Source organism: Aegilops tauschii, chromosome 5 (genome assembly GCF_002575655.3).
Source record: "Aegilops tauschii subsp. strangulata cultivar AL8/78 chromosome 5, Aet v6.0, whole genome shotgun sequence".
Taxonomy (NCBI): domain Eukaryota; kingdom Viridiplantae; phylum Streptophyta; class Magnoliopsida; order Poales; family Poaceae; genus Aegilops; species Aegilops tauschii.
The window spans coordinates 166,008,588-166,033,247 of NC_053039.3; the positions used below are offsets into that span (position 1 = coordinate 166,008,588).

Consider the following 24,660-nt stretch of genomic DNA (forward strand, 5'->3'; position numbering starts at 1 on the left):
CGTCAGAAAAAGGCGCGGATGCGGGCGAGTCTACCGCGGGCGTGGACAGATGAGTTGGCCACGGTATTGTAATCCGGTGCGGACGGGCGAGCCAATCGCAGGCGCGCTCCCAGTGAGTCGATGTAGACCGGGCCACATGGGCCGTGACTTGCGCATATCCGTTCACCGGGTAGTGTGGCATGGAAGAATGTGGGTGCAATGTTGTCAGCGCGTGTTCCTTACCCGTGGTATAAGCCACTTTTGTCGTGAATAATTTTCCTGCATAAAAGATACAGCAGGAAAGAATAATTGTTCTCGAAAGGATAAAAGTATGAATAAAAATTTGAATGGATGGATTTCACGAGACTTATTTGAACGACGGATGATCCGTATATAACGTTCGTAGATAACCTGGTTATGGTACAGCCCATCCGTTGCCTTCTTTTCGCAGATAGCCCACTACCTTTTCCTCCAATCGGCCTCATCTTATCTTTTTCTCTTCTCCTACAGAGGAGTGCACGGGAGTAACCGGCGCATTAGTGCAACAGGATAAAGAGGTGGAGGTGGCTCGGCGAAGTGGAATGAGGCACGGGACAACTGGCGTGGGCGGGTCACGCGTAGGGGAGGCGCGGTCCGAGAGGCGGAGAAGGCTGTCGTGGAGAGGGCATAGCCGGCCGGAGGCCAGCCGCGGAGATGGCAGAGGCGCGGCGGAAGGCTCAGGCAAGGCGACGCATGGGTCGTAGAGGGAGTGCGCGGGCGGCCCGAGCTGTGAACCGACAGGTGTGGTTGGCGGAGTGAGGCAGGTCAGCCACGGTGGGGCCGGCTCAAAGTAGCGTGACACAAGAGATGACGCTACAGAGGCGGCGTGGGACCGAACCCGATGCGGGAAGACAACTTGAGGCAAGGCGGCTCAAGGCCGGCCACGGCAAGGGTGGCGATGAGGTCGGGCGACTGAGGCGGCATCGTGGCAGAGGCGGGTAGAGGCCGGGGGGCTCCAGGGCGAAGCAGGCCCACGGGGCCGACTCGTTGCAGAGGTGACGCTGCGTCGGCGGAGGCGCGCCAGGCAGGCGATGACGGGGTGAGCCATGGCGGCGGCGGTTGCTCACAGCAGGGGCAAGGCGGCGGTGACTTGAGGTAGCACAGAGAGCAGCCGTGGCAAGGCGAGGTCGGAGCGGAGGCGGGTGGCTCGCGTCCGGGGCGGCTAACTGGCTATGGCCATGGCGGGGGTTTCGTGAGGCCGTGGTCGCAACAGTAGCGGAAGCAGGCGGGTCCGCAGGGACGGCTCGGAGGTGGCCGTGAGGCAGGACCACAGCTGCAACAGCGGAGGCCGTCGGCGGCTCACCACGGGAGAGGCTAGTCCAGGCAGAAACGGAGAGCGGCGGCGGCGGCTCAGGGCCCGCTCGACGGAGACCAGCGGAGGAGGCGGCTCAAAACAAGGCCGCGCAAGCAACGGCGAAGGAGTTTGTATTCGCTCCTGATTCGTGGCTGCAACCACTTCCGGGTCGTGCCCATCCTTTTTTTGGTCTCTCGTCGTTGCACGTAGGAGTTGCCGCTGCCTGTGGTTTGCTTTGTTTCTTTCGGTTGCCACAATCCATGCTTGCACTTTGGAGACACGAGGTAGTGGTAATTTTATGAGCCACATGAGCAGTGGATTTGACTAGTACTAGGACACATTACGCTTCTCCTTGAACCATGTGGAAATATAGTAAGAGCATGCTTAATAATACGGCCAACTGTCACCTATAACAAGTTGCCATGTCATCTACAGCCAACCTCTTAGCCGGCATGTACAATAGTAAGTTCTAAATATGTACTAGTTTATCAATATTAGTCCCACCTTACATTCTCGCAAAGCGTCTTGGTCTCGTGTTACAGCTGGCTACTAACGAAGAGCCTTCTTTTTTCTCTCTCCTCTTGTCTTTCCTCCAACTAAGCAAAGATTTATTATTCTATTCTTTATATTCTGCTTATGTCACTCTATTGTACTAGCTCTAATGCTTTGATTCAGCTAGTCTTCCATAAACAGTGACTTCCCTTGCCTAGTCCGTCGGTCTCTTTTTACTTCTTTTTTTCTATGATAGAGCAGATGTCGCTGGACTCTTCAATTGCCTTGACTCGAGCAAGCAGTAGTTAGCAGATCTGACCGACATTGATTTTTGGTGCTTTCCGTTTTGGCATAGATTGATCACGGCTGTGCTGGCGCATAACCGAGAGAAACAGATCGCTCGGCGCCGCAGAGTTGGTGTCCGTTTTGAGCCATAGCGGAGATTGGATACAATCAATCCAGTAGATGCGGCCTACACCCAAGTAAATTGCACAGAAGTACCACAATTGGGGCATTGGAAGCAGATTGATACCAAGATTGGTAATTTTTACGTGTCAGTACCAAGATTGGGGCTAGCCGTTGCAAAATAGACTAAAAGCTCGTTTTGTACGTATTGACACTAAAGCTGACCGATTGGGCCCGCCCGTCAGGCGCCACGCTGGCCAGTGCGCGCGTCGCCTGCGCTGGCTGCGCGCTGACTCGGACGAGGCCGGCTCGGCCCGTTTATGTGCGACCTTGCCAGACCCCGACCCCGACTGCGCTCGCTTCTTCTTTCTTACTTCCTGCTCTCTGCCTCGCCGTCGCCTGCGCCCGCCACTGCCGGCCGCCACAGCACGCCGCCGCAGCCATGGTTCTGGAGGACGAGAGCAGCGACGACAACTCAAGCCTCCCGTACATGCACTCCGAAACCTCCACCGATGGGCTGAACCAGGTAAGTTACTCCATTGGAGCTAGGGTTAGGGTCAGGTTTAGGAAATTTGGGGATTTTTGTGTGTAGGTGGTCTTTGTTGTTAGGATTTCGTTTGATTTGATTTGTCCTCGTCCTCTGCACATGATGGTAACTTGGATTTTGCTTGGGCAGGTGCCTTTCTCTCTTGAGGACCCGGATTACAAGGGTCTTGAGCTAGATCTGATAGTGTTGTGCGAGAAGCATGGGAAGCCATCAGAGAGGCTTGTTGCGTTTGAAGGAACAATGACTGGGAGAAGGTTCTTAGCATGTGCAGAGCCGGTAATTTTCTTGCCTTGGTGATTAAGCACTGGATGTGTTCATTGAAAGTGGCAGAGTCTTGTTTGCCACCTGTGATTCAGTTATGTGCATGCTAAATTTGTTAGGAATGATCATTATTAAGTTCAGTGGAATGCATTTCTGCTAAAATATATGCTCCTGATGTGTGCACATGCTATTTATTTACACTTCTTTCCAAATGCAGTGTTGCTCAATATTAAGTTCAGTGGAGCCAGTTAGTAACAATTGCTTACTGCTGATAGTAGGTAGTCTCATTAGCTAGTTTGTTGCTGCAGGCTAGTGTAGTGTATTTAGGTGGGCAAAGTAGTTCACATTGTGTTGCTTATTACTGTTAGGATTTCATTATATTAATGGTTAATTCTTAGCAACTGTTGTTGCTTAGCACATGGCTGCTTAGCAACTTCTAAGTTGAATGGAGTGTTACTCTGGTGCCTGGTAAATATATGAGTTGATCATCCATTGTAGGATTACATTAATTTATTTTACAATGTGGCCCTGTTGCTTAGCAAATGGCTGTGCAAATCCAGTTAATGTCAGTGCCAACATTAGGTACTGCCATGAACTAACTGTTGTTTAGTACTCTTAGTAGTTGTATTGTACTAAATTTTGCCCTTCTAATTTTTCCAGGAAGGTCAGAATTGTGGGTTTGTTCAGTGGGTTGATGAGCAGTGGCCCCCAACAATGGAGAATGCATTGCTGAAGCTTTGGCCAATGGTTGAAGAGAGCAAGTCTGCTAGGGTGAATGATAATCTTCAAAGTGCTCTAACTATTCATCAGTTGACAGAAGAAAAGAACAAGCTGGATGCAGACTATGACAAGTTAGTGAAAGATGTGCATCAACTTGTGGACTTTCAGTAGGATAGGGTTGTGGATTTTAGTTATCTGTAGTCTGCTGTCACATATCAGCACCAATGCAGAGCTGAATTGGTGGCTGGTATGAATGCAGAAATGGCAAAGAAAGATGCAGCTGCACAGAAGCTTCAACAAAAGTATGAACTGCTGTGCAACCTGACAAGTGCTCAAGCAACTTTCATCCAAAACTTGAAGTTGAAGAATATGAAAGAGAAGGAATTGTTGAGTGAGGGTAGGATGAATTTGGAGTTGAAGAATGCAGAGTTCACAAAGTTTGAGGAGAAGCTCACCCAAGAGAAGCTAGAGTTGAAGCTCCAGGTTGCTGATCTGCTGAAGCTCAAGGAAAACCATAATGAAGAGAAGCAGATGCAAGAGTTTAAGATTACTAAGCTCATCAAGGCAGAGGAGAAGCTGAAGGAGAAGATCAAGGGGATCCAGGCCATCTTGCAGAACTGAACAAGATGACTTGAGATTAGTGGGCATTGCAGACCTTTTGGGAATGATGGTTGTGCAATGACCTAGTAACTTAGAATTATGGTTGTGTAATGTATGGTTCTAGTACTAATTGTGAACTCTGGTTGTAACTCTAGTAGTTATGCTATTCATCCTTTTGTGAGAAAAGGATGGATTGTGCATTTGAACTCCACTATGTAATGTGATCAATGTGAACAATGGATGTGTATTCTATAATGTGTTGAACTCCAGTGTTACTTATGTTATAGTGATGCTTAAATGCTTAAATGCATTTGCAAAAGTAATGCTTATGTTAGAGTGATGCTTATGTTAGAGTGATGCTTATGTTATATTGATGGTTTAAATGCATTTGCAAAAGGAATAGTTACATATGTTATGTTACAGTGATGCTTTAGGTGGTTCCGTTGACCCCGAGCCACCCTAGACCCTAGTTGAATGCTTTAGGTGGTTCCGTCGTCCCCGAGCCACCCTAGACCCTAGTTGATGCCTTTAGGTGTTTTCGTCGACCCCGAGCCACCAAAACCCTAATTGATAGGTTTAGGTGGTTCCGTCGACCCCGAGCCACCCTAGAGCCTAGATGATAGGTTTAGGTGTTTTCGTCGACCCCGAGCCACCCTAGAGCCTAGATGATAGGTTTAGGTGGTTCCGTCGACCCCGAGCCACCCTAGAGCCTATATGATAGTTTTAGGTGTTTTCGTCGACCCCGAGCCACCAAAACCCTAGTTGATGCCTTTAGGTGGTTCCGTCGACCCCGAGCCACCCTAGACCCTAGTTGATGCCTTTAGGTGGTTCCGTCGACCCCGAGCTACCCTAGACCCTAAATGATGCCTTTAGGTGGTTTCGTCGACCCCGAGCCACCCTAGAGCCTAGATGATAGGTTTAGGTGTTTTCGTCGACCCCGAGCCACCAAAACCCTAGTTGATGCCTTTAGGTGGTTCCGTCGACCCCGAGCCACCCTAGACCCTAGTTGATGCCTTTAGGTGGTTCCGTCGACCCCGAGCCACCCTAGACCCTAAATGATGCCTTTAGGTGGTTCCGTCGACCCCGAGCCACCCTAGAGCCTAGATGATAGGTTTAGGTGTTTTCGTCGACCCCGAGCCACCAAAACCCTAGTTGATGCCTTTAGGTGGTTCCGTCGACCCCGAGCCACCCTAGAGCCTAGATGATAGGTTTAGGTGTTTTCGTCGACCACGAGCCACCAAAACCCTAGTTGATGCCTTTAGGTGGTTCCGCCGACCCCGAGCCACCCTAGAGCCTAGATGATAGGTTTAGGTGTTTTCGTCGACCCCGAGCCACCAAAACCCTAGTTGATGCCTTTAGGTGGTTCCGTTGACCCCGAGCCACCCTAGAGCCTAGATGATAGTTTTAGGTGTTTTCGTCGACCCCGAGCCACCAAAACCCTAGTTGATGCCTTTAGGTGGTTCCGTCGACCCCGAGCCACCCTAGACCCTAGTTGATGCCTTTAGGTGGTTCCGTCGACCCCGAGCTACCCTAGACCCTAAATGATGCCTTTAGGTGGTTTCGTCGACCCCGAGCCACCCTAGAGCCTAGATGATAGGTTTAGGTGTTTTCGTCGACCCCGAGCCACCAAAACCCTAGTTGATGCCTTTAGGTGGTTCCGTCGACCCCGAGCCACCCTAGACCCTAGTTGATGCCTTTAGGTGGTTCCGTCGACCCCGAGCCACCCTAGACCCTAAATGATGCCTTTAGGTGGTTCCGTCGACCCCGAGCCACCCTAGAGCCAAAGTGCTTCTTTTTTAGCCTAGACCTTAACAACATATCCAACAATGTATACAACAATATATCCTGCAACAGAGTTACTCTATCCAATAGTATGCACCATTGTCATGAACATATCAATCATAAAAAGATATAAAAAGAACCATCCACATGAACATAGTCCATTCCAGGCATTGATTAACTAATAAATAGCAAGATCACATCCATCCACATGAACAAAAGCCAGCTCCAGAAATGGCATTAACTAATAAATAAATCCATCCATCCACATGAACAAAAGCCATATATGGCATTGATTCTTAAAGTACACCAGCAAAGTACAATAAGAGCACCAGCAAAGTACACTTAGAGCACCAGCAAGATCACATTGTACCATAGGATGCAAGAACACACATGAAGTATCTAGTTTTGAACATTACATGGCACATGTGCCATTTAGTGGTTACCACTTGCATAGAAGTAGGCTCTCCATCCTCTGTTTGTACCACCAGAAGGTGGAGTAGCAGTAGATGTAGAGGGAGCAGTAGATGTGGAGGGACCAGATTGCCTTGGGGCAGAGAATGTACCTCTCCCTCTCCCAGCACCTCTCCCAGCACCTGGTGCAGCACCTCTACCAGCACCTCTAGCAGCACCACTCCCAGCAGCTGCAGCTGCAGCCCCTAGCCCAGCTCCCCTCCTAGCTCCTCTCCCAGCTCCTCTCCCAGCTCCTGTTCCAGCTGTTGGTGTTGTTGTAGGAGTTGGATGAGAAGTTGTTGATGCTTGTGTAGTAGCAGCAGCACCAGCATTGGAATTCCTTGCAAGAGGCTTGCATAAACAAAGAAGGAAAATGAGTTAGTACTTAAAAAAATAGAATGTACAAGAAGGAAAACCTGTTACTACTTATTAGAGGATTACCACATGTTTGTTCTTCCTCAAAGCCAGCTCAGGCTTCAACTGCTTGTTGCAGCTTGTGTACCTATGTCCTTGCAGTCCACAATTGCCACATGTTATAGTCCCCATTCTTGATGTCTCCTTAGGCTTTGGGACTTCAAATTTCCCCTTGATCCTCTTCTCTTTCTTTCTTCCTCTCTTCACTTTAAACAGGTGGGTCAATGTCTGGACCAGGGGTCCTTGTCCAGTCATGCTCACCAGGAACTGGATAGATCATTGGTTCATAAGCTGCCAGATAAATTTCTTTCTCGAAGAACTTGCTGACATAATCCTCTGGTTTTCTTTTGGCCTTGTTTATTGCTGAGATGGCATGGTTACATGGGATGCCACTTAGGTCCCATTCTCTGCACCCACATGTGTGCATTTGCAAGTTAACAACATGGGTTTGCTGCCCACTTGTAACTTGCCACAAGTCCACACCAGCTTGAATTGGTTTGCAATATTTGGCCCTCTCCTTCTCAACCTCTAGCTTCTCACTATAATGGGGTGTTATGTCCCATCTAGCTTTCTTTCCACTCTCCCTATTCCTATGCCACCTCACCATCTGCTTATCCTTTATTCCATCACACATTGTCCTAATTGGTTTCTTCCTAAAATCTAGGACATACTTGTTGAACACCTCAGATAAATTGTTAACTACAAGGTCAGTCTTGCAGTTTGTGTCAAATGCATGCCTTGACCATGTTTTCTTGGGTATTTGACAAAGCCACTCCCAAGCTTGCTCACACTCAGCTCTAAGGTCATTCATTGCAATGTTAAATTTGTGTTCACTATATGCATAGGCAGCATTATCCATACACTTTTTCAGATCTTCCCCCCTAAACCCAGCATTCTGGAAGTTTGCGTAGATATGCCTAAGGCAGAACCTTTGGTTGCACTTAGGAAAGACAGCATTCACTGCATTTAGTAGGCCCTGGGACACACAATTAAACTAGCTAAGCTACTATCTAGCACAAAACAACCATATAGGAACAATGACATAAGATGCAAGCACATACCTTTTGTCTATCTGACATTATTGTATATGGACCAAACCTTCCCACTTCTCCTCCTAGGCAGATTTTAAGTTGGTGTAGAAACCAACACCAGTTAGGTGTGTCCTCTTGCCCAACAATACCAAATGCTAGTGGGTATATATTGTTGTTGCCATCTCTACCAGTGGCAGCAAGTAGTTGAGCACCAGTAGTTAACTTAATGAAGCACCCATCAACACCTGAGCAAGCAAATTCAGTATTAAAAACATTCAAATGCATTTCAAGATGAAACAATATGTAACTAATGCACAAGGTGAACAAACTAACCAATGAATGGTCTGCACCCCTTGAGAAACCCCTCCCTTGCTCCATTGATGCAATAGAACATAGCATGGAATCTTGGACCTGGATGGGGGATTTTTTCAGTGGGTGTTGGAGTACAGTAGTGACTACTACTCTACTCCCAGGGTTTGTATCCATCACTGTCTGAGCATAGTCTTTCAACCTAGGGTATTGCTTCTTGTGGTGTCCTAGCACAGCATCAATAGCTAGGTTCTTTGCCCTATATGCCATTGACATGGGCACATCCACACCATACTTCTCCATGCAGGCATCAATCAAAGTCTGAATGCCAGTTGTTAGATCAGATCTGAATAGTGACTCATACTTCTGTGCAAGCCACTTGGCACTTACCCTTGTTGTCTCTGTACTAATAGGGCAAGTGTGCTTAATTCTCATCTTCTTAATTACAAAAGTAGTTTCACCTTTTATAACTGCTGCCACCATAAAGAAGTTGCAATGTTTTTGGTTGCATTCTACAATTATTCTTTGATCTGAGTTCCTATGATATTTGAAGTTTCTGCCTTGAGTGATGTGTAAGTTCAACAAAGCCTCTCTGAATTGATGTTGATCGTTGAAACACATCTGTAGACATAATTGCTCATGTGGTGCCTCCATTTTCTCATTGTACCATTTTCTATGAGGCATCTGCTTTGCCCTGCTCTTCCTTTTCTTTGGCAGCACAAATGCCAATGGCTCATAACCATCATCATCAGCCTCCTTCAACAATCCTTTCTCTTCTTCATCAGATGAAGGTTGGAAATCAGGTTCCTCCTCTTGAACTACACTTGAATGTGTCCTTGTTGTAGGCCCTTTCCTAACTGGAAGCTTCTGTTTCTTCCTCTTCTTCTCTTCATGTACAATTATAGTTTCTTCATCCTGTGAAACAACCTTGTCATCTTCATCCATTTCAAAAGGTTCCTCAACCTCTGTGTCACCAGAGTAATGCACCATTTCTTCCTCCTCAGATTCTTCATCATCTGTTTCTTCCTCTTCTACTTCATCATACTCTCTCTGTTTCTTTCCCTCATCCATCTCTATGTCATCAGCATCACCCATATAAAAAGGGTTTACATCACTGTCATCTTCACCTTCACAATCAGAACCACCACTGCCATCATATCCCTCTTCTTCTTCTATTTCCAAAACAGCTTTCAGTTTTCCTTTTACATTATTGCTCTCTTGTGTGCAAACACCAGTACCATGAGCTACTAAACTGCAGCTGCTACTCTGACATTCAAAGGCAACTCCTTCTTCATCAACAGCATAGATGGGTGGCTCACTGAGATCATATAACACAGGCTCTTCATACACAACAGTGGATAATTCTTGCCTCTGAAACTTGCTGCAAGGAGGTGGACATGCCCTCACTAGCAAATTTAAAACATTACACTCCTCAACCTGCTTCTTTACTAGTTGCAACTCAGCATTACTCTCTACCATCTCCAATCCTTTCTCCCCTAAATCTGGATTCTCAATGTGAAACAGCAGATCATATTCACTAAATCCTTGGGTTTCCATCACTGCAATCATATTCAGGTATGTTACATCTGAACTGCAGAGCTTCAGCTCTAACATTTCTGAAGCATCTAAAAAGAACCTAACATCCAAAATGTCATCATACAAACTGCAAAATGAAATAAGAGACAAAATTGGTTAATAAACAATTTTACTTAACATATTGTCTAACATATAAACAAAGATTTGTTTCAGTTAACATATAAACAGAGTTTTGTTTAAGTTAACATATACACAAGTTAACATATAAACAGAGCTTTGTTTAAGTTAACATATAAGCAAAGCTTTTATTTACCCTAGCTAGGTAACACCTAATGCTGCTCTAGTTAGGACTCATGTAATCCACTATACTACTCTGCTCTAGTTAGGCCTAGCAATTAGAGTGCTAAACATGCAGGCAGTAAACTCTAACCCTAATCCCCAATTTCAGTGAGCAAGAATGGAGCAAGAATGGAACAGTGGAGCACTTATAGAACACCACCGAAGCCATGAGTCCAGTGATGGGCGGTGCTAGGGTTGTCCACCCAAATTCGCGCCATCCGCAGCCTCTGCTCCATCGACAACGCCGGCTCCGCAAAATCTTCCTCCGCGCTACTGTACTCCGAGCTGGAGTAGCCGCCACTGCCATCGAAGCGGGGGAGGTCGCCGCCGCTCGCATCGCCCAGGCCATCGCCGCCTGCCGGAGTCGCCGAGGCCATCGTCGCCTAGGGCACAACAGCCGCGGGGGAGAGGAGGGCACAGCGGCCGCGGGGGAGAGGAGGGCACAGCGGCCGCGGGGGAGAGGAGGGCACCGCGGCCGCGGGGGAGAGGAGGGCACAGCGGCCGCGGGGGAGACGAGGGCACAGCAGCCGCGGGGGAGAGGAGGGAGGTGACAGCGCCTAAGCAGTTCGATCGATGGCTACGGCGGCGTGGTGCGGCAGCGGCGGGGCGGGCGAGGAGGCAGCCGCCGGCGAGGTGCGAGGAAAAGGACAGGGCAGAGCGGGGTCGGGGTCTGGCTCGGTCGCACCAACGGGCCGAGCCGGCCTCGTCCGAGCCAGCGCGCAGCCAGCGCAGGCGACGCGCGCACTGGCCTGCGTGGCGCCTGACGGGCGGGCCCAATCGGTCAGCTTTAGTGTCAATACGTACAAAACGAGCTTTTAGTCTTTTTTGCAACGGCTAGCCCCAATCTTGGTACTGACACGTAAAAATTACCAATCTTGGTATCAATCTGCTTCCAATGCCCCAATTGTGGTACTTATGTGCAATTTACTCTCTCTCGTCGTTGCACTTAGGAGTTGCCGCTGCCTGTGGTTTGCTTTGTTTCTTTCGGTTGCCACAATCCATGCTTGCACTTTGGAGACACGAGGTAGTGGTAATTTTATGAGCCACATGAGCAGTGGATTTGACTAGTACTAGGACACATTACGCTTCTCCTTGAACCATGTGGAAATATACTAAGAGCATGGTTAATAATACGGCCAACTGTCACCTATAACAAGTTGCCATGTCATCTACAGCCTACCTCTTAGCCGGCATGTACAATAGTAAGTTCTAAATATGTACTAGTTTATCAATATTAGTCCCACCTTACATTCTCGCAAAGCGTCTTGGTCTCGTGTTATAGCTGGCTACTAACCAAGAGCCCGCTTTTTTCTCTCTCCTCTTGTCTTTCCTCCAACTAAGCAAAGATTTATTATTCTATTCTTTATATTCTGCTTATGTCACTCTATTGTACTAGCTCTAATGCTTTGATTCAGCTAGTCTTCCATAAACAGTAACTTCCCTTGCCTAGTCTATCGGTCTCTTTTTACTTCCTTTTTTCTATGATAGAGCAGATGTCGCTGGACTCTTCAATTGCCTTGACTCGAGCAAGCAGTAGTTAGCAGATCTGACCGACATTGATTTTTGGTGCTTTCCGTTTTGGCATAGATTGATCACGGCTGTGCTGGCGCATAACCGAGAGAAACAGATCGCTCGGCGCCGCAGAGTTGATGTCCGTTTTGAGCCATAGCGGAGATTGGATACAATCAATCCAGTAGATGCGGCCTACGCCCGCCTCAATAGTGGAGTTGGTCTTCGCAGAGTTGGTCTCCGTTCTGAGCCATAATCTCAGCTTGCTTTTCCGATCCGATGTGCAATGCATCATGAAAATCACCCCGGGATTTGAAACTTTGAGGGATAGCAAATTAGTTGATGTCCGCTCACTTTCCCTTTGTGGAGTGTTCCAAACCGTCTCTTATTGACCTTGTAGTCTCATTGTTTATTCCAGTTTCCCATGCAAGCTAACTTGCTTTCTGTCTCGGGACCTGCTTTCACCAGCTACAACTTTGATGGCAGTGGCTCGCGGTTTGACTGCGGCCGCTTCGCCGGACAAACAATTGCTGCCCTGGCAATTTGCACGTGTTTAAAAAAATCCTGCCAGTCCAGACTTCTAGCAGAGCCCCCGAAACCGATCTGGCTCCAAATCGACAGATCGATAGGTCACCTGTGGTGGCGCACAGATGCAACCCTAATCTCTTTCGAACCTAAATCTCATACTCCCAACTTTCAATATTAACCAGCAGAATTAGCTAACCTGGCTGGCGGCGGAATTTCTGAAGAGCTCGATAACTGTTTCGGCCCGGGTTATCTTGCGTGATTGTTCTATGCCTACTCTTCTTCATTTGGTAAATAGTGAGCTTCTTGATCCCTGAAGAGATCCCTCCAAGAATTTAACATCACCATGCGCTGGCCCCACGGTGGGCGCCAACTGTCGTGGTTTTGTCACGGCAAATGTCCCAGTGTGAGGACTTAGTCGTGTGGCCATCGCCACTAGGTAGTAGCTTGTCGGGGGTTGGTCGGAATTGAGAGACGCGAGATTTACCCAGGTTCGGCCCCTCACGGTGGAGGTAAAAGCCTACATCCTGCTTCATTGATATTGATGATGATGATGATCTCGGTTACAAGGGTAGTGTTTTGTTACCTCTATCTTGGGAGCATCAACTTTGATCTTGTCTAAGACTTGTCAGTCAGTCAAAAACTTGTTTGTCTAAAACTTGTCCCTCTTGGGGTGCCCTTCCCCTCCTTATATAAGTTGAAGGGGCGGGTTATATGTGGAGTCCTAGTAGGATTAGGACTACTCTATTACAGGTGGAATCCTAGTCTTGCTTCCCATGTAAAGGAAATATTCCTTATGCCTTTCCTCTCAAGCCGACCCACCATAACCTGACTCGGTTGTCCCATGAGCCGCCTTCTGGGCCATTGGGTCTTGTCGGTCGTCTGACCCGCCCGCCGGGTCATTAGTGAGTCGCCAAGCTAGGGCAGGTCACTAGTGAGTCACCAAGTTTGGATGGGTCACCAGTTAGTCGCCACGTTCCGGCCGAGTCATACCGCGGGGTATATCCCCGACACTCTCCGCTCCAAGCTATATATAGTAGAGGTATTCGGCACTTTTGTATACACAACTTTTGGAGCCTGCTAGAGTTCCTAGTTCTAGTTCTAGTTGTTCCTAGTTGATCATTTAGACTTGGATCTAGATCCTATAATCCTCACAATCAGAACCCCAGTGTGGTTTCAATATACTACCTGTAATTCTTCGGTGAGCTCTGCACGGCAAAGCGCAGTCGGATCATAAAAACCGTATGGTTGCAACTCATAGAGAGGTCGTGCTTTCGGTCTTCCATTCAAGGGACTGTTTCTGGGCGGTCTGTAGGATCGTTCATCTATGGTTAGAGGGAATTCAATTATGATCTACATTGACTCGTCTGTCGGAATTGGAGCTCCGCGGAACCAAACATGGTTCAACCTCTGGGCGCGTGTGAAGATCTGCCCGAGCTACCACCTCACACTCATCACCCCATGGCTTGGCCTTGCCTAGTTCGTGCGAGCGGGAAAAGAGAGGACACGATGGTTTACCCAAGTTCGGGCCACCTTGCGGTATAAAACCCTACTCCTGCTTTGCGGTCGATTGCCTCGCGAAGAGGATGAGGATGAACTAGTACAGTAGATGAGCTGCCTCGCGAGGGCTCTGAGGGTGAAAATGAATTGACCACCTCTACGGTGGAGAGTAGCCTATATTTATAGTGGCCTTGGTCCTCTTCCCTCACAGCTTAGGCGGGAAGGGATTCCACAACGGCCAATTTGAAAGGGGATAGGAAGTACATCTTATCCTGGCGAAAGGTGATCTTCGCTTGCAAAGCTTCTGGTCATGACGCAGTGGTGGGCTTGGCGATGACATCCGTCCTGCCGAGCTCATGGTCCTGGTCTCGTTGCAGCGGAAAGGAAACCTTGCCTCCTTAGCACCAAAGAGGAAACTGTCCTCCTCTGTGCCCGCTGGTGCCCGTCTGGCCTTGGTCGTCATGGCTCATGTCATTGCGAGCCACATGTGGCGAGGTGCCTGCATAGAGATCTCCGCTCCTCGGGAGGGAGGCTCGGGAAACTTTTCCTCGGGAGGTCTTGGTGCTGTACGCCCTGCAAGGCTAGGGGGCCTTGCGAGGGTCTTGCCTCTGGGGTCTTGTAGCTGGGTCGTACCAGGCCTTCGACGGGACCACGCGTTAGGCCGCAGGCAGGCAAGTCTGGGTACCCCCAATCCCGGAACACCGACATCGTCTTCCTCCGCTGAAACTCGAACTCGGTAATGATCTGATCCAAACCATTTATTGCATCTTCATAGTGTTCATGTGTGATCATAGGGAACCTTTTTTTGTTTTCTACTATGCTTTCCAACAGTGGCATCACGAGGGGTTCTATGAGTTGGTGCAGGTTTCTATCTAGATGAAATGCCGATGTGAGGATTTGATGTTCTTGCTATGCTTCCCTCGAGTCGGTTCAGTTCATTGACCGCATGATGTCGCTTTGTACAAAGTTCTGACAATCGATCGGCTATGGCTGTCCACAATCTACTGAGAGTTCTTTGGGCTTCCACATAGTCGAGAATAGTGAACTATCGCAAACACCAGAGGGTGATGAAGAATGATCTTCTAGGGAGTCATGCCTATTGACAAAGTTCAGTGTGGGGCTAGAGATTTTTAATGAAGTCTCTTCCCTCACATACCCTGAAAGTTAATTTAGCAACAAGAATTATCGCCTCGGTGATGGACGTAAGTAGCTAGTGTTATCTGGGAACCCTAGACGCCATGTTTTTAAAATTTGCCAAAAGAGTTAGAGGATATCTAACTTTGGTTTTGCATGTTGCATGTGATGTGGTATAGCCTTCATCATGATAATGAGTTTATGTATGAGATGATTATATATTGTAATATTAAGTGGCATCTGCGCCGTAGTGTGGCATGATGCTGGAGCCAAGGGATTGTCATTTTTATATATAATAGAGGACTTCGGCACTTTTGAATACACAACTTTTGGAGCCTCTTCTAGTTCTGTAGTTCTAGTTCTGGTTATTCCTAGTTGATCAATTAGAGTTGGACCTAGATCCTATAATCCTGAGAATTAGAAGCCTAGTGTGATTTTAGTATCCGACCTCTAATTCTCTAGTGAAGATTAGCTCTGGACGGTAGAGCGCAGTCGGATCGTAAAGATCGTACGCTTGTGACTCATAGAGAGGTCATGCATTCGGTCTTCCATTCGAGGGACTGTTTCTGGGCGATTCGCTGGATCGTTCATCTATGGTTCAAGGGAATTCAATTATGATCTACAGTGACTCGTCTGTCGGAATCAGGGCTCCGCGGAACCAAACAAGGTTCAAAATCTGGGCGCGTGCGAAGATCTTCCCTAGCTACAATCTCACGCACATCGTCTCACGACTTGGCCTTGCTGAGTTTGTGCAAGCGGGAAAACAGAGGACATGGTGGTTTACCCAGGTTCGGGCCACCTTGCGGTGTAAAACCTTACTCCTTTATAGTGGATTTCCTAAGCGAAAAGGATGAGGATGACCTAGTATAGTGGATGAGCTGCCTCGCGAGGGCTCTAAGGGTGAGAATGAATTGACCCCCTCTACGGTGGCCTTGGTCCTCTTCCCTCATAGCTTAGGTGGAAAGGGATCCCACAATGGCCAATTTGAAAGGGGACATGAAGTACATCTTATCCTGATGAAAGGTGGTCTTCTCCTGCAAAGCTTCTGGTCGTGACGCAGTGGTGGGCTCGGCGATGACATCCGTCCTGCCGAGCTCGTGGTCTTGGTCTCGTTGCACTGGAAAGGAAACCTTTGGGGGATTCCATGGGAACCAGCGTATGTCCTCGCCTACTTTGCACCAAAGAGGAAACTATCCTCCTCTATGCCCGCTAGCGCCCGTCTGGCCTTGGTCGTGATGGCTCACGTCATTGCGAGCCTCGTGAGGCGGGGTGCCTACATAGAGATCTCCGCTCCTCGGGAGGCAGGCTCAGGAAGCTGCTCCTCAGGAGGTCTTTTGTCGTTCACCTCGTGAGGCTTGGGGCCTTCGTGAGGGTCTTGCCTTAGGGGTCTTGGAGTTGGGCCATACCGGGCCATTGACGGGGCTACGCGTTGGGCCGCAGGCAGGCAAGTTTGGGTACCCGATGATCCTACAACACCGATAGTAGCCCCCGGGCCCAAGGCGCGCTCGGCCTGTGTCGTGGGAAACCACGGCCACCTATGGGGCCATGAGCCCCTTTTGGTTCTGCGGGGGGATGTGCACATTGCAGAAAGAGCGGAGAAGCGTAACACATCACGACAGAGATCACACGGGCGGTTTTACCCAGGTTCGAGCCGCCACGAGGTGTAAAACCCTACTCCTGCTTTGGTGGATTGATGGGGGAAAATGGTGGAGAAACACAGCGCTCTTGCCCAGGAGGGTTGCCTCGGGGCGAGAGTGGCTACGCGCGTATGAATGTGCGGGGGTCCGAATCCTTTCTACGGTTGCCATGGGCCTCCTTTTATATGTCAAGGGGTCACCACAGTGGCAAATCAGTCTTTACATAGTGATTAGATAGCAAACAGTGCTATAATACCTAACTCTGCAGGCTGACAGAGTGCATTAAATGCGCCGCTCACTGTCACATCACAGCTTGCCCGGCAAGCGCTGCCAAGATGTTTTGCCAGCTTCGCCCCTGCTTGCTTGACACGTCTCAGGACGGGTGTCTCTTGGAGGTATTTTCTATAGGAAGTGGCTGCCATGTGGCAGGGAGCAGCCACTTAGTCACTTAGGAGCTTGACACTGCACTTGATCGACGACGTGCGTCGCTGTGAGGTGGTGTGGTGGAGTGATTTTCCTTCGTGAGCCCCGGCAGGCCTGCCGGGGCGATCCTGGAGGCTCGCTTCCGGGGTAACCCCAACCTCGCCAGGCTCGCTTGCCTGACAAGGGAGGTTCTTCTTGTAGTGGTATCTTGTTTCTCTGGCTAGTCTTGGTCTTCTTGATCTGCACTTTGATCCTTCAAAGAACTGATCCATCACGCTTTGATATGATCTTGGTGGTGTAATCTTGTTCTTGGGCCTGTGCACAGTCTCGGCAACGGACCCAGGGTTTGTTTCACCGGCAGGAGCCCCCGGACCTGGCCCGACTACGCTGTCGGACGTCGTCGGGGTAGGCCCTAACCAGTGCACAGGCAGGGGCGTAGAAGTGGTTGGCCCCTTGAGATCTTCTTTGCTTCTTCATTAACTTGAGAGCGGGTTTTTGCTCTGTTTTTTGGCCCTTTTCTTGTTCTTTTTGATTTATTGGTTCTTGCTCTGATTTTCTTTTTGGAGTGGATCTGTGGCCTTGCAACCTGGGAGATCATCATCATTTCTTCTCCCAAGTGGCTCATCATTCTCAAAACTTTCCCAAGATCATGTCATTTCCATTCCAGCCAAACCCTAAAATTCTTTTTTAAGGAATATTCCTTTCTCTATTAAAGGAATAGTCATGTTTGCCCTAGGTTGTGAAGCAACCTATATTTCTGTCACTCCCAAAATTCCCAAACAATTCTAATAATTTATTTGGGTCATATGTTGCTCAAATATGCCCAAACTTTCCTGTCCTAGCCCAAAAATAATTTCCCAATATTTAATCTTCATTTCTGTCCAGTGTGGTTTTCTGTGAAGGAAGTGCCACCTATCTACATCCAAATCATTGCCTCGTGCAAAAGTTCAACTTCATTTTCCTAGCCAACTTTCCTCAGTGATTTTTCAAAGTTTCTGTCAGATAGAAGGCATTGTCAAGGAAGTACGAGCTAGGAGTATCCAAATGAGTTGAAATTTTGCATACTCCTTCATGTGCTCATATTATCGCACTCCTCCAATTTTCAGCTCCACCCAATCATCTATGTGAGCACAACTTCAATTCTTTGATTCTGTGAATATTTTCAGGTTGTGAAGCAAGTATAATTTATATTGCATCATTAATTCTGAAAAATTACCAGATCATGTCCATACCCAAATAACTTCTCTCCACAAAATTTGGGATCATTTCAGGAAGCCATTTCCTCTCCAAAATTATTTCAAGTTTCTGGACTGAGAGGATAGCGGTGCAGCAAGTACCATTTTGGCATGTCCAATTGGTATGAAATTTTTACAACATCTTCAGATGTCCAAATAATCATCCCATGCTAGATTTCAGCTCAAGTTGATACACCAGGTGAGTGCATCATCCAAATCCCTTTTCTGAACAAATTTTGGAGTTACAAGGCAACACTGTTGTTTTGTGCTCCATCTCCCCTCAAAACTCCCAGGATTATAGTTCTTCCTAAGATAAACACCTCAGACATCAAGTTCAGCACTTAGCTCTTCTCTGCTAATCACAAGTGTCAAGCCAAGTTTGCTGCAGAAAACTTGTGAAGCTTGTTTCTTTCTTTTCCGAGTGTTTGTGATCTTTTCATTGCTTCAGGGCTGCTTTGTCTTGCAGGGACTTCACCATAGACAACGTTGGCCTGTCTCCCGAGTCCTCTCCATGCTAGGTTGCGCGGTGACCACCGATTTGGCATGCTGTAGACGCGCCCAGAGAGTCGTTTTGCTTTGGGCCCTCCCCTGATCGGTGTCTCAGTGTGCATGGGCGTGTTTATCAGGTCTGCCTCGTCGTCCTCTTCTCCCTGGACCCCTCTCCCCCTCATGTAGCTCGCTCGCTGGCGCTCGACGGCGCGCGCCCACGGACAATCTGTAGCCGGCCGTCGTCTTCCTCCTCTGGCTGTTTCCTCCACGTGCCCCCTTGGCCTCCTTTGCCCCGTGAAGCTTGTCATCGCTGCCTCATCGTGTTCCCGTGCCCTCCCCGTGATTGCTGAGCTCGACAGGGCCTCGGCCGGACTTGGACGGCGGCACTCAAGCTCGACCTCATCCTCCCCGCCTATTTATGTGGCTCCGGAGCGCGTCCCTCCTCACCACTCGCCTTCTAAATCACCCAGAACCCTGCCCAACCTCTCCATTGAGCTTGAGGAGCCCCCTGCCCCTCCCATTTCTGGCGCCGTTGCCGGGGAGTCTACACAAAAGTCAACATACCAAGTACCCATCTCAAACCCTTATCTCCCGCATTACATTATTTGCCATTTGCCTCTCGTTTTCCTCTCCCCCACTTCACCCTTGTCGTCTTATTCGCCCTCTCTTCCTCGCTCACCTTCCTTCGCCATGTGGGAATAAAAAAGAGTTGGGGTTCTCTCCCGAGCTTTAGTGCTTTGGACAATCCTTCTATTCTATCTAAACTCATAAATAATACTATGGAAAAACCTACCGGAGTTGTTAATGAGAATCCTAATAATTTTGATGAAGATGACTCTAGAATTTTTCATTATTTGCTTGATGAATCTTTGAAAGATGCTTGGGATAGGCTGTTAAGGATCCAGGCTAGCTATGTACCCCAATATCAAATTGAGGTTTATCTAAAAGGCTTTTATGTTGGGTTGCCCACTTCGTTCAAACAAGTTTTAGATTCTATTTTTGAAGAGGGTTTTCTTGAAGGGGACCCCATAGATACCTATGAAAAGATGAAAAATATATTTGGGCATCCCATGAATGAGAAAGTTGAATCCACGTCTCTTTTGCTCTCCTACCAAAACGGATCTATTAAAGAGATAAAAGCTAGCCTAGATGCAAATTTCCGCAACGTGCTTAATCTTTCTTCTACCATCAATAGACATGTGCTTTATCAAAATAGAAAGATTAATTCCATAGATAACAAGTTTGCTCTTTTCTTCCCTAAAACCAAAGATGGCAATACCTAGATCTATCCTTGCTTTTATGCCTAGCTAGGGGCGTTAAACGATAGCGCTTGTTGGGAGGCAACCCAATTTTATTTTTAGTTTTTTTTTTTTGCTTTTTGCTTCTGTTTAGGAATAAATATTTGTTCTAGCCTCTGGTTAGATGTGTTTTTATGTTTTAATTAGTGTTGGTGCCAAGTTAAACCTATAGGATCTTCTTGGATGATAGTTATTTGATCTTGCTGTAAATTCCAGAAACTTTCTGTTCACGAAAACAATTGTTAAAAATCACCAGAACGTGATAAAATATTGATTCCAATTGCTTCTGATCAATAAACAAGTTTTCTAGGTCTTCCTATTTTGGATGAATTTTTGGAGTTCCAGAAGTTTGCGTTAGTTACAGATTACTACAGACTATTCTGTTTTTGACAGATTCTGTTTTTCGTGTGTTGTTTGCTTATTTTGATGAATCTATGGCTAGTAAAATAGTTTATAAACCATAGAGAAGTTGGAATACAGTAGGTTTAACACCAATATAAATAAAGAATGAGTTGATTACAGTACCTTGAAGTGGTCTTTTGTTTTCTTTCGCTAACGGAGCTCACGAGATTTTCTGTTAAGTTTTGTGTTGTGAAGTTTTCAAGTTTCGGGTAAAAGATTTGATGGATTATGGAACAAGGAGTGGCAAGAGCCTAAACTTGGGGATTCCCATGGCATCCCAAAGATAATCTAAGGACACCTAAAACCCAAATCTTGGGGATGTCCCGGAAGGAATCCCCTCTTTCGTCTACTTCCATCAGTAACTTTACTTGGAGCTGTATTTTTATTCACCACATGATATGTGTTTTGCTTGGAGCGTCTTGTATGATTTGAGTCTTTGCTTTTTAGGTTACCACAATCATATTTTCTGTACACACCTTTTGAGAGAGACACACATGATTCGGAAATTATTAGAATACTCTATGTGCTTCACTTATATCTTTTGAGTTATATAGTTTTGGCTCTAGTACTTCACTTATATCTTCTAGAGCACGGTGGTAGATTTGTTTTATAGAAACTATTGATCTCTCATGCTTCACTTAGATTATTTTGAGAGTCTTTAATAGCATGGTAATTTTCTTAAATAATCTTAATATACTAGGTATTCAAGACTAGTAAAAACTTTCTTATGAGTGTGTTGAATACTAAGAGAAGTTTGATGCTTGATGATTGTTTTGAGACATGGAGGTAGTGATATCAAAGTTGTGCTAGTTGAGTAGTTGTGAATTTGAGAAATGCTTGTGTTGAAGTTTGCAAGTCCCGTAGCATGCACGTATGGTAAACGTTATGTAACAAATTTGAAACATGAGGTGTTCTTTGAGTGTCCTCCTTATGAGTGGCGGTCGGGGATGAGCGATGGTCTTTTCCTACCAATCTATCCCCCTAGGAGCATGCGCGTAGTGCTTGGTTTTTGATGACTTGTAGATTTTTGCAATAAGTAAGTGAGTTCTTTATGACTAATGTTGAGTCCATGGATTATACGCACTCTCACCTTTCCATCATTACTAGCCTCTTCGGTACCGTGCATTGCCCTTTCTCAGATTGAGAGTTGGTGCAAACTTCGCCGGTGCATCCAAACCCCGTGATATGATACGCTCTTTCACACATAAACCTCCTTATATCTTCCTCAAAACAGCCACCATACCTACCTATTATGGCATTTTCATAGCCATTCCGAGATATATTGCCATGCAACTTTCCACCGTTCCGTTTATCATGACACGTTCATCATTGTCATGTTCCTTTGCATGATCATGTAGTTGACATCGTATTTGTGGCAAAGCCACCATTCATAATTCTTTCATACATGTCACTCTTGGTTCATTGCATATCCCGGTACACCGCCGGAGGCATTCATATAGAGTCATACTTTGTTCTAGTATCGAGTTGTAATCATTGAGTTGTAAATAAATAGAAGTGTGATGATCATCATTTTCTAGAGCATTGTCCCAAGTGAGGAATAAAAAAAAGAGAAAGGCCATAAAAAAAGATAAGGCCCAAAAAAAGAGAGAGAAAGAGAGATGGGACAATGTTACTATCCTTTTACCACACTTGTGCTTCAAAGTAGCACCATAATCTTCATGATAGAGAGTCTCTTGTTTTGTCATTTTCATATACTAGTGGGAATTTTTCATTATAGAACTTGGCTTGTATATTCCAACAATGGGCCTCCTCAAGTGCCCTAGGTCTTCGTGAGCAAGCAAGTTGGATGCACACCCACATAGTTTCTTTTGTTGAGCTTTCATATATTTATAGCTCTAGTGCATCCATTGCATGGCAATCCCTACTCCTTGCATTCACATCAATCGATGGGCATCTCCATAGCTCATTGATTAGCCTCGTTGATGTGAGACTTTCTCCTTTTTGTCTTCTCCACATAACCCCCATCATTATATTCTATTCCACCCATAGTGCTATATCCATGGCTCACGCTCATGTATTGTGTGAAGGTTGAAAAAGTTTGAGATTACTAAAGTATGAAACAATTGCTTGGCTTGTCATCGGGGTTGTGCATGATGAGAGCATTCTTTTGTGACGAAAATGGAGCATGACTAAACTATAAGATTTTGTAGGGATGAACTTTCTTTGGCCATGTTATTTTGAGAAAACATAATTGCTTAGTTAGTATGCTTGAAGTATTATTATTTTTATGTCAATATTGAACTTTTATCTTGAATCTTTCGGATCTGAATATTCATACCACAATTAAGAAGAATTACATTGAAATTATGCCTAGTAGCATTCCAGATCAAAAATTCTGTTTTTATCATTTACCTACTCGAGGACGAGCAGGAATTAAGCTTGGGGATGCTTGATACGTCTCCAACGTATCTATAATTTTTGATTGTTCCATGCTATATTATATTCTGTTTTGGACATTATTGGGCTTTATTATACACTTTTATATTATTTTTGGGACTAACCTATTAACCGGAGGCCCAGCCCAGAATTGTTGTTTTTTGCCTATTTCAGAGTTTCGCAGAAAAAGAATATCAAACGGAGTCCAAATGGAATGAAACCTTCGGGAACGTGATTTTCGAAACGAACGTGGACTTGGACCCTACATCAAGACATCAAGCAGGAAGCCACGAGGTAGGGGGCGCGCCTACCCCCCAGGCGCGCCCTCCACCCTCGTGGGCCCCCTGTTGCTCCACCGACGTACTTCTTCCTCCTATATATACCTACGTACCCCCCAACTACCAGATACGGAGCCAAAAACCTAATTCCACCGCTGCAACCTTCTGTACCCGTGAGATCCCATCTTGGGGCCTGTTCTGGAGCTTCACCGGAGGGGGCATCGATCCCGGAGGGATTCTACATCAACACCATAGCCTCTCCGATGAAGTGTGAGTAGTTTACCTCAGACCTTCGGGTCTATAGTTATTAGCTAGATGGCTTCTTCTCTCTTTTTGGATCTCAATACAATGTTTCTCCCCTTCTCTCATGGAGATCTATTCGATGTAATCTTCTTTTGCGGTGTGTTTGTTGAGACCGATGAATTGTGGGTTTATGATCAAGTTTATCTATGAACAATATTTGAATCTTCTGAATTCTTTTATGTATGATTGGTTATCTTTGCAAGTCTCTTCGAATTATCAGTTTGGTTTGGCCTACTAGATTGATCTTTCTTGCAATGGGAGAAGTGCTTAGCTTTGGGTTCAATCTTGCGGTGTCCTTTCCCAGTGACAGTAGGGGCAGCAAGGCACGTATTGTATTGTTGCCATCGAGGATAACAAGATGGGGTTTATATCATATTGCATGAGTTTATCCCTCTACATCATGTCATCTTGCTTAAAGCGTTACTCTGTTCTTATGAACTTAATACTCTAGATGCATGCTGGATAGCGGTCGATGTGTGGAGTAATAGTAGTAGATGCAGGCAGGAGTCGGTCTACTTGTCTCGGATGTGATGCCTATATACATGATCATACCTAGATATTCTCATAACTATGCTCAATTCTGTCAATTGCTCAACAGTAATTTGTTCACTCACCGTAAATACTTATGCTCTTGAGAGAAGCCACTAGTGAAACCTATGGCCCCCGGGTCTATTTTCCATCATATTAATCTTCCAACAACAAGCTATTTCCATTGCCTTTTATTTTGCTTTTATTTTACTTTGCATCTTTATCATAAAAATACCAAAAATATTATCTTATCATATCTATCAGATCTCAGCCTCGTAAGTAACCGTGTAGGAATTGAGAACCCCTTATCGCGTTGGTTGCAAGGATTTATTTGTTTGTGCAGGTGTGAGGGACTCGTGCGTGGCCTCCTACTGGATTGATACCTTGGTTCTCAAAAACTGAGGGAAATACTTATGCTACTTTGCTGCATCACCCTTTCCTCTTCAAGGGAAAACCAACGCAGTGCTCAAGAGGTAGCGAGTGGCCGGGAGAGTGTCATGGCAGTAGATTGGTTTTGTCGGAACGCCGTTGGTCCACCCGAATGGGAGCACGAGGCCATGGGTTCTGTGTTGTCGGTACAGTGTGCTAACCTCTTCAGAGTGTGTGTTTAATCTATCGATAGCCACGTCCTCGGTCATGGGTAGAAGTTCGTACTAGGTCGCACCGTTCGATCAACACTCACATGACGGAATGCCTTTTAGAGGATTAATATGTTGATATTGTGAGCAGTAACAGTTTGGAAGGATGTTGATGATGGTGTTCAGATGATCTTGAGGGTGATCATTCAGTTTGTCATGTGGTCAC

General features: G+C 46.5%; 1 protein-coding gene across 1 annotated transcript; it reads left to right on the forward strand.

Moving 5' to 3' along the window:
• Nucleotides 1-359: 359 nt before the first annotated feature.
• LOC109775200 (uncharacterized) lies at nt 360-4,587 on the forward strand. Its single transcript, XM_020333950.4, has 4 exons — nt 360-399; nt 490-2,735; nt 2,886-3,032; nt 3,678-4,587. The coding sequence occupies exons 2-4, from the start codon at nt 2,652-2,654 to the stop codon at nt 3,906-3,908; spliced, it is 462 nt and encodes a 153-aa protein (XP_020189539.1). The 5' UTR covers nt 360-399; nt 490-2,651; the 3' UTR covers nt 3,909-4,587.
• Nucleotides 4,588-24,660: the final 20,073 nt, after the last annotated feature.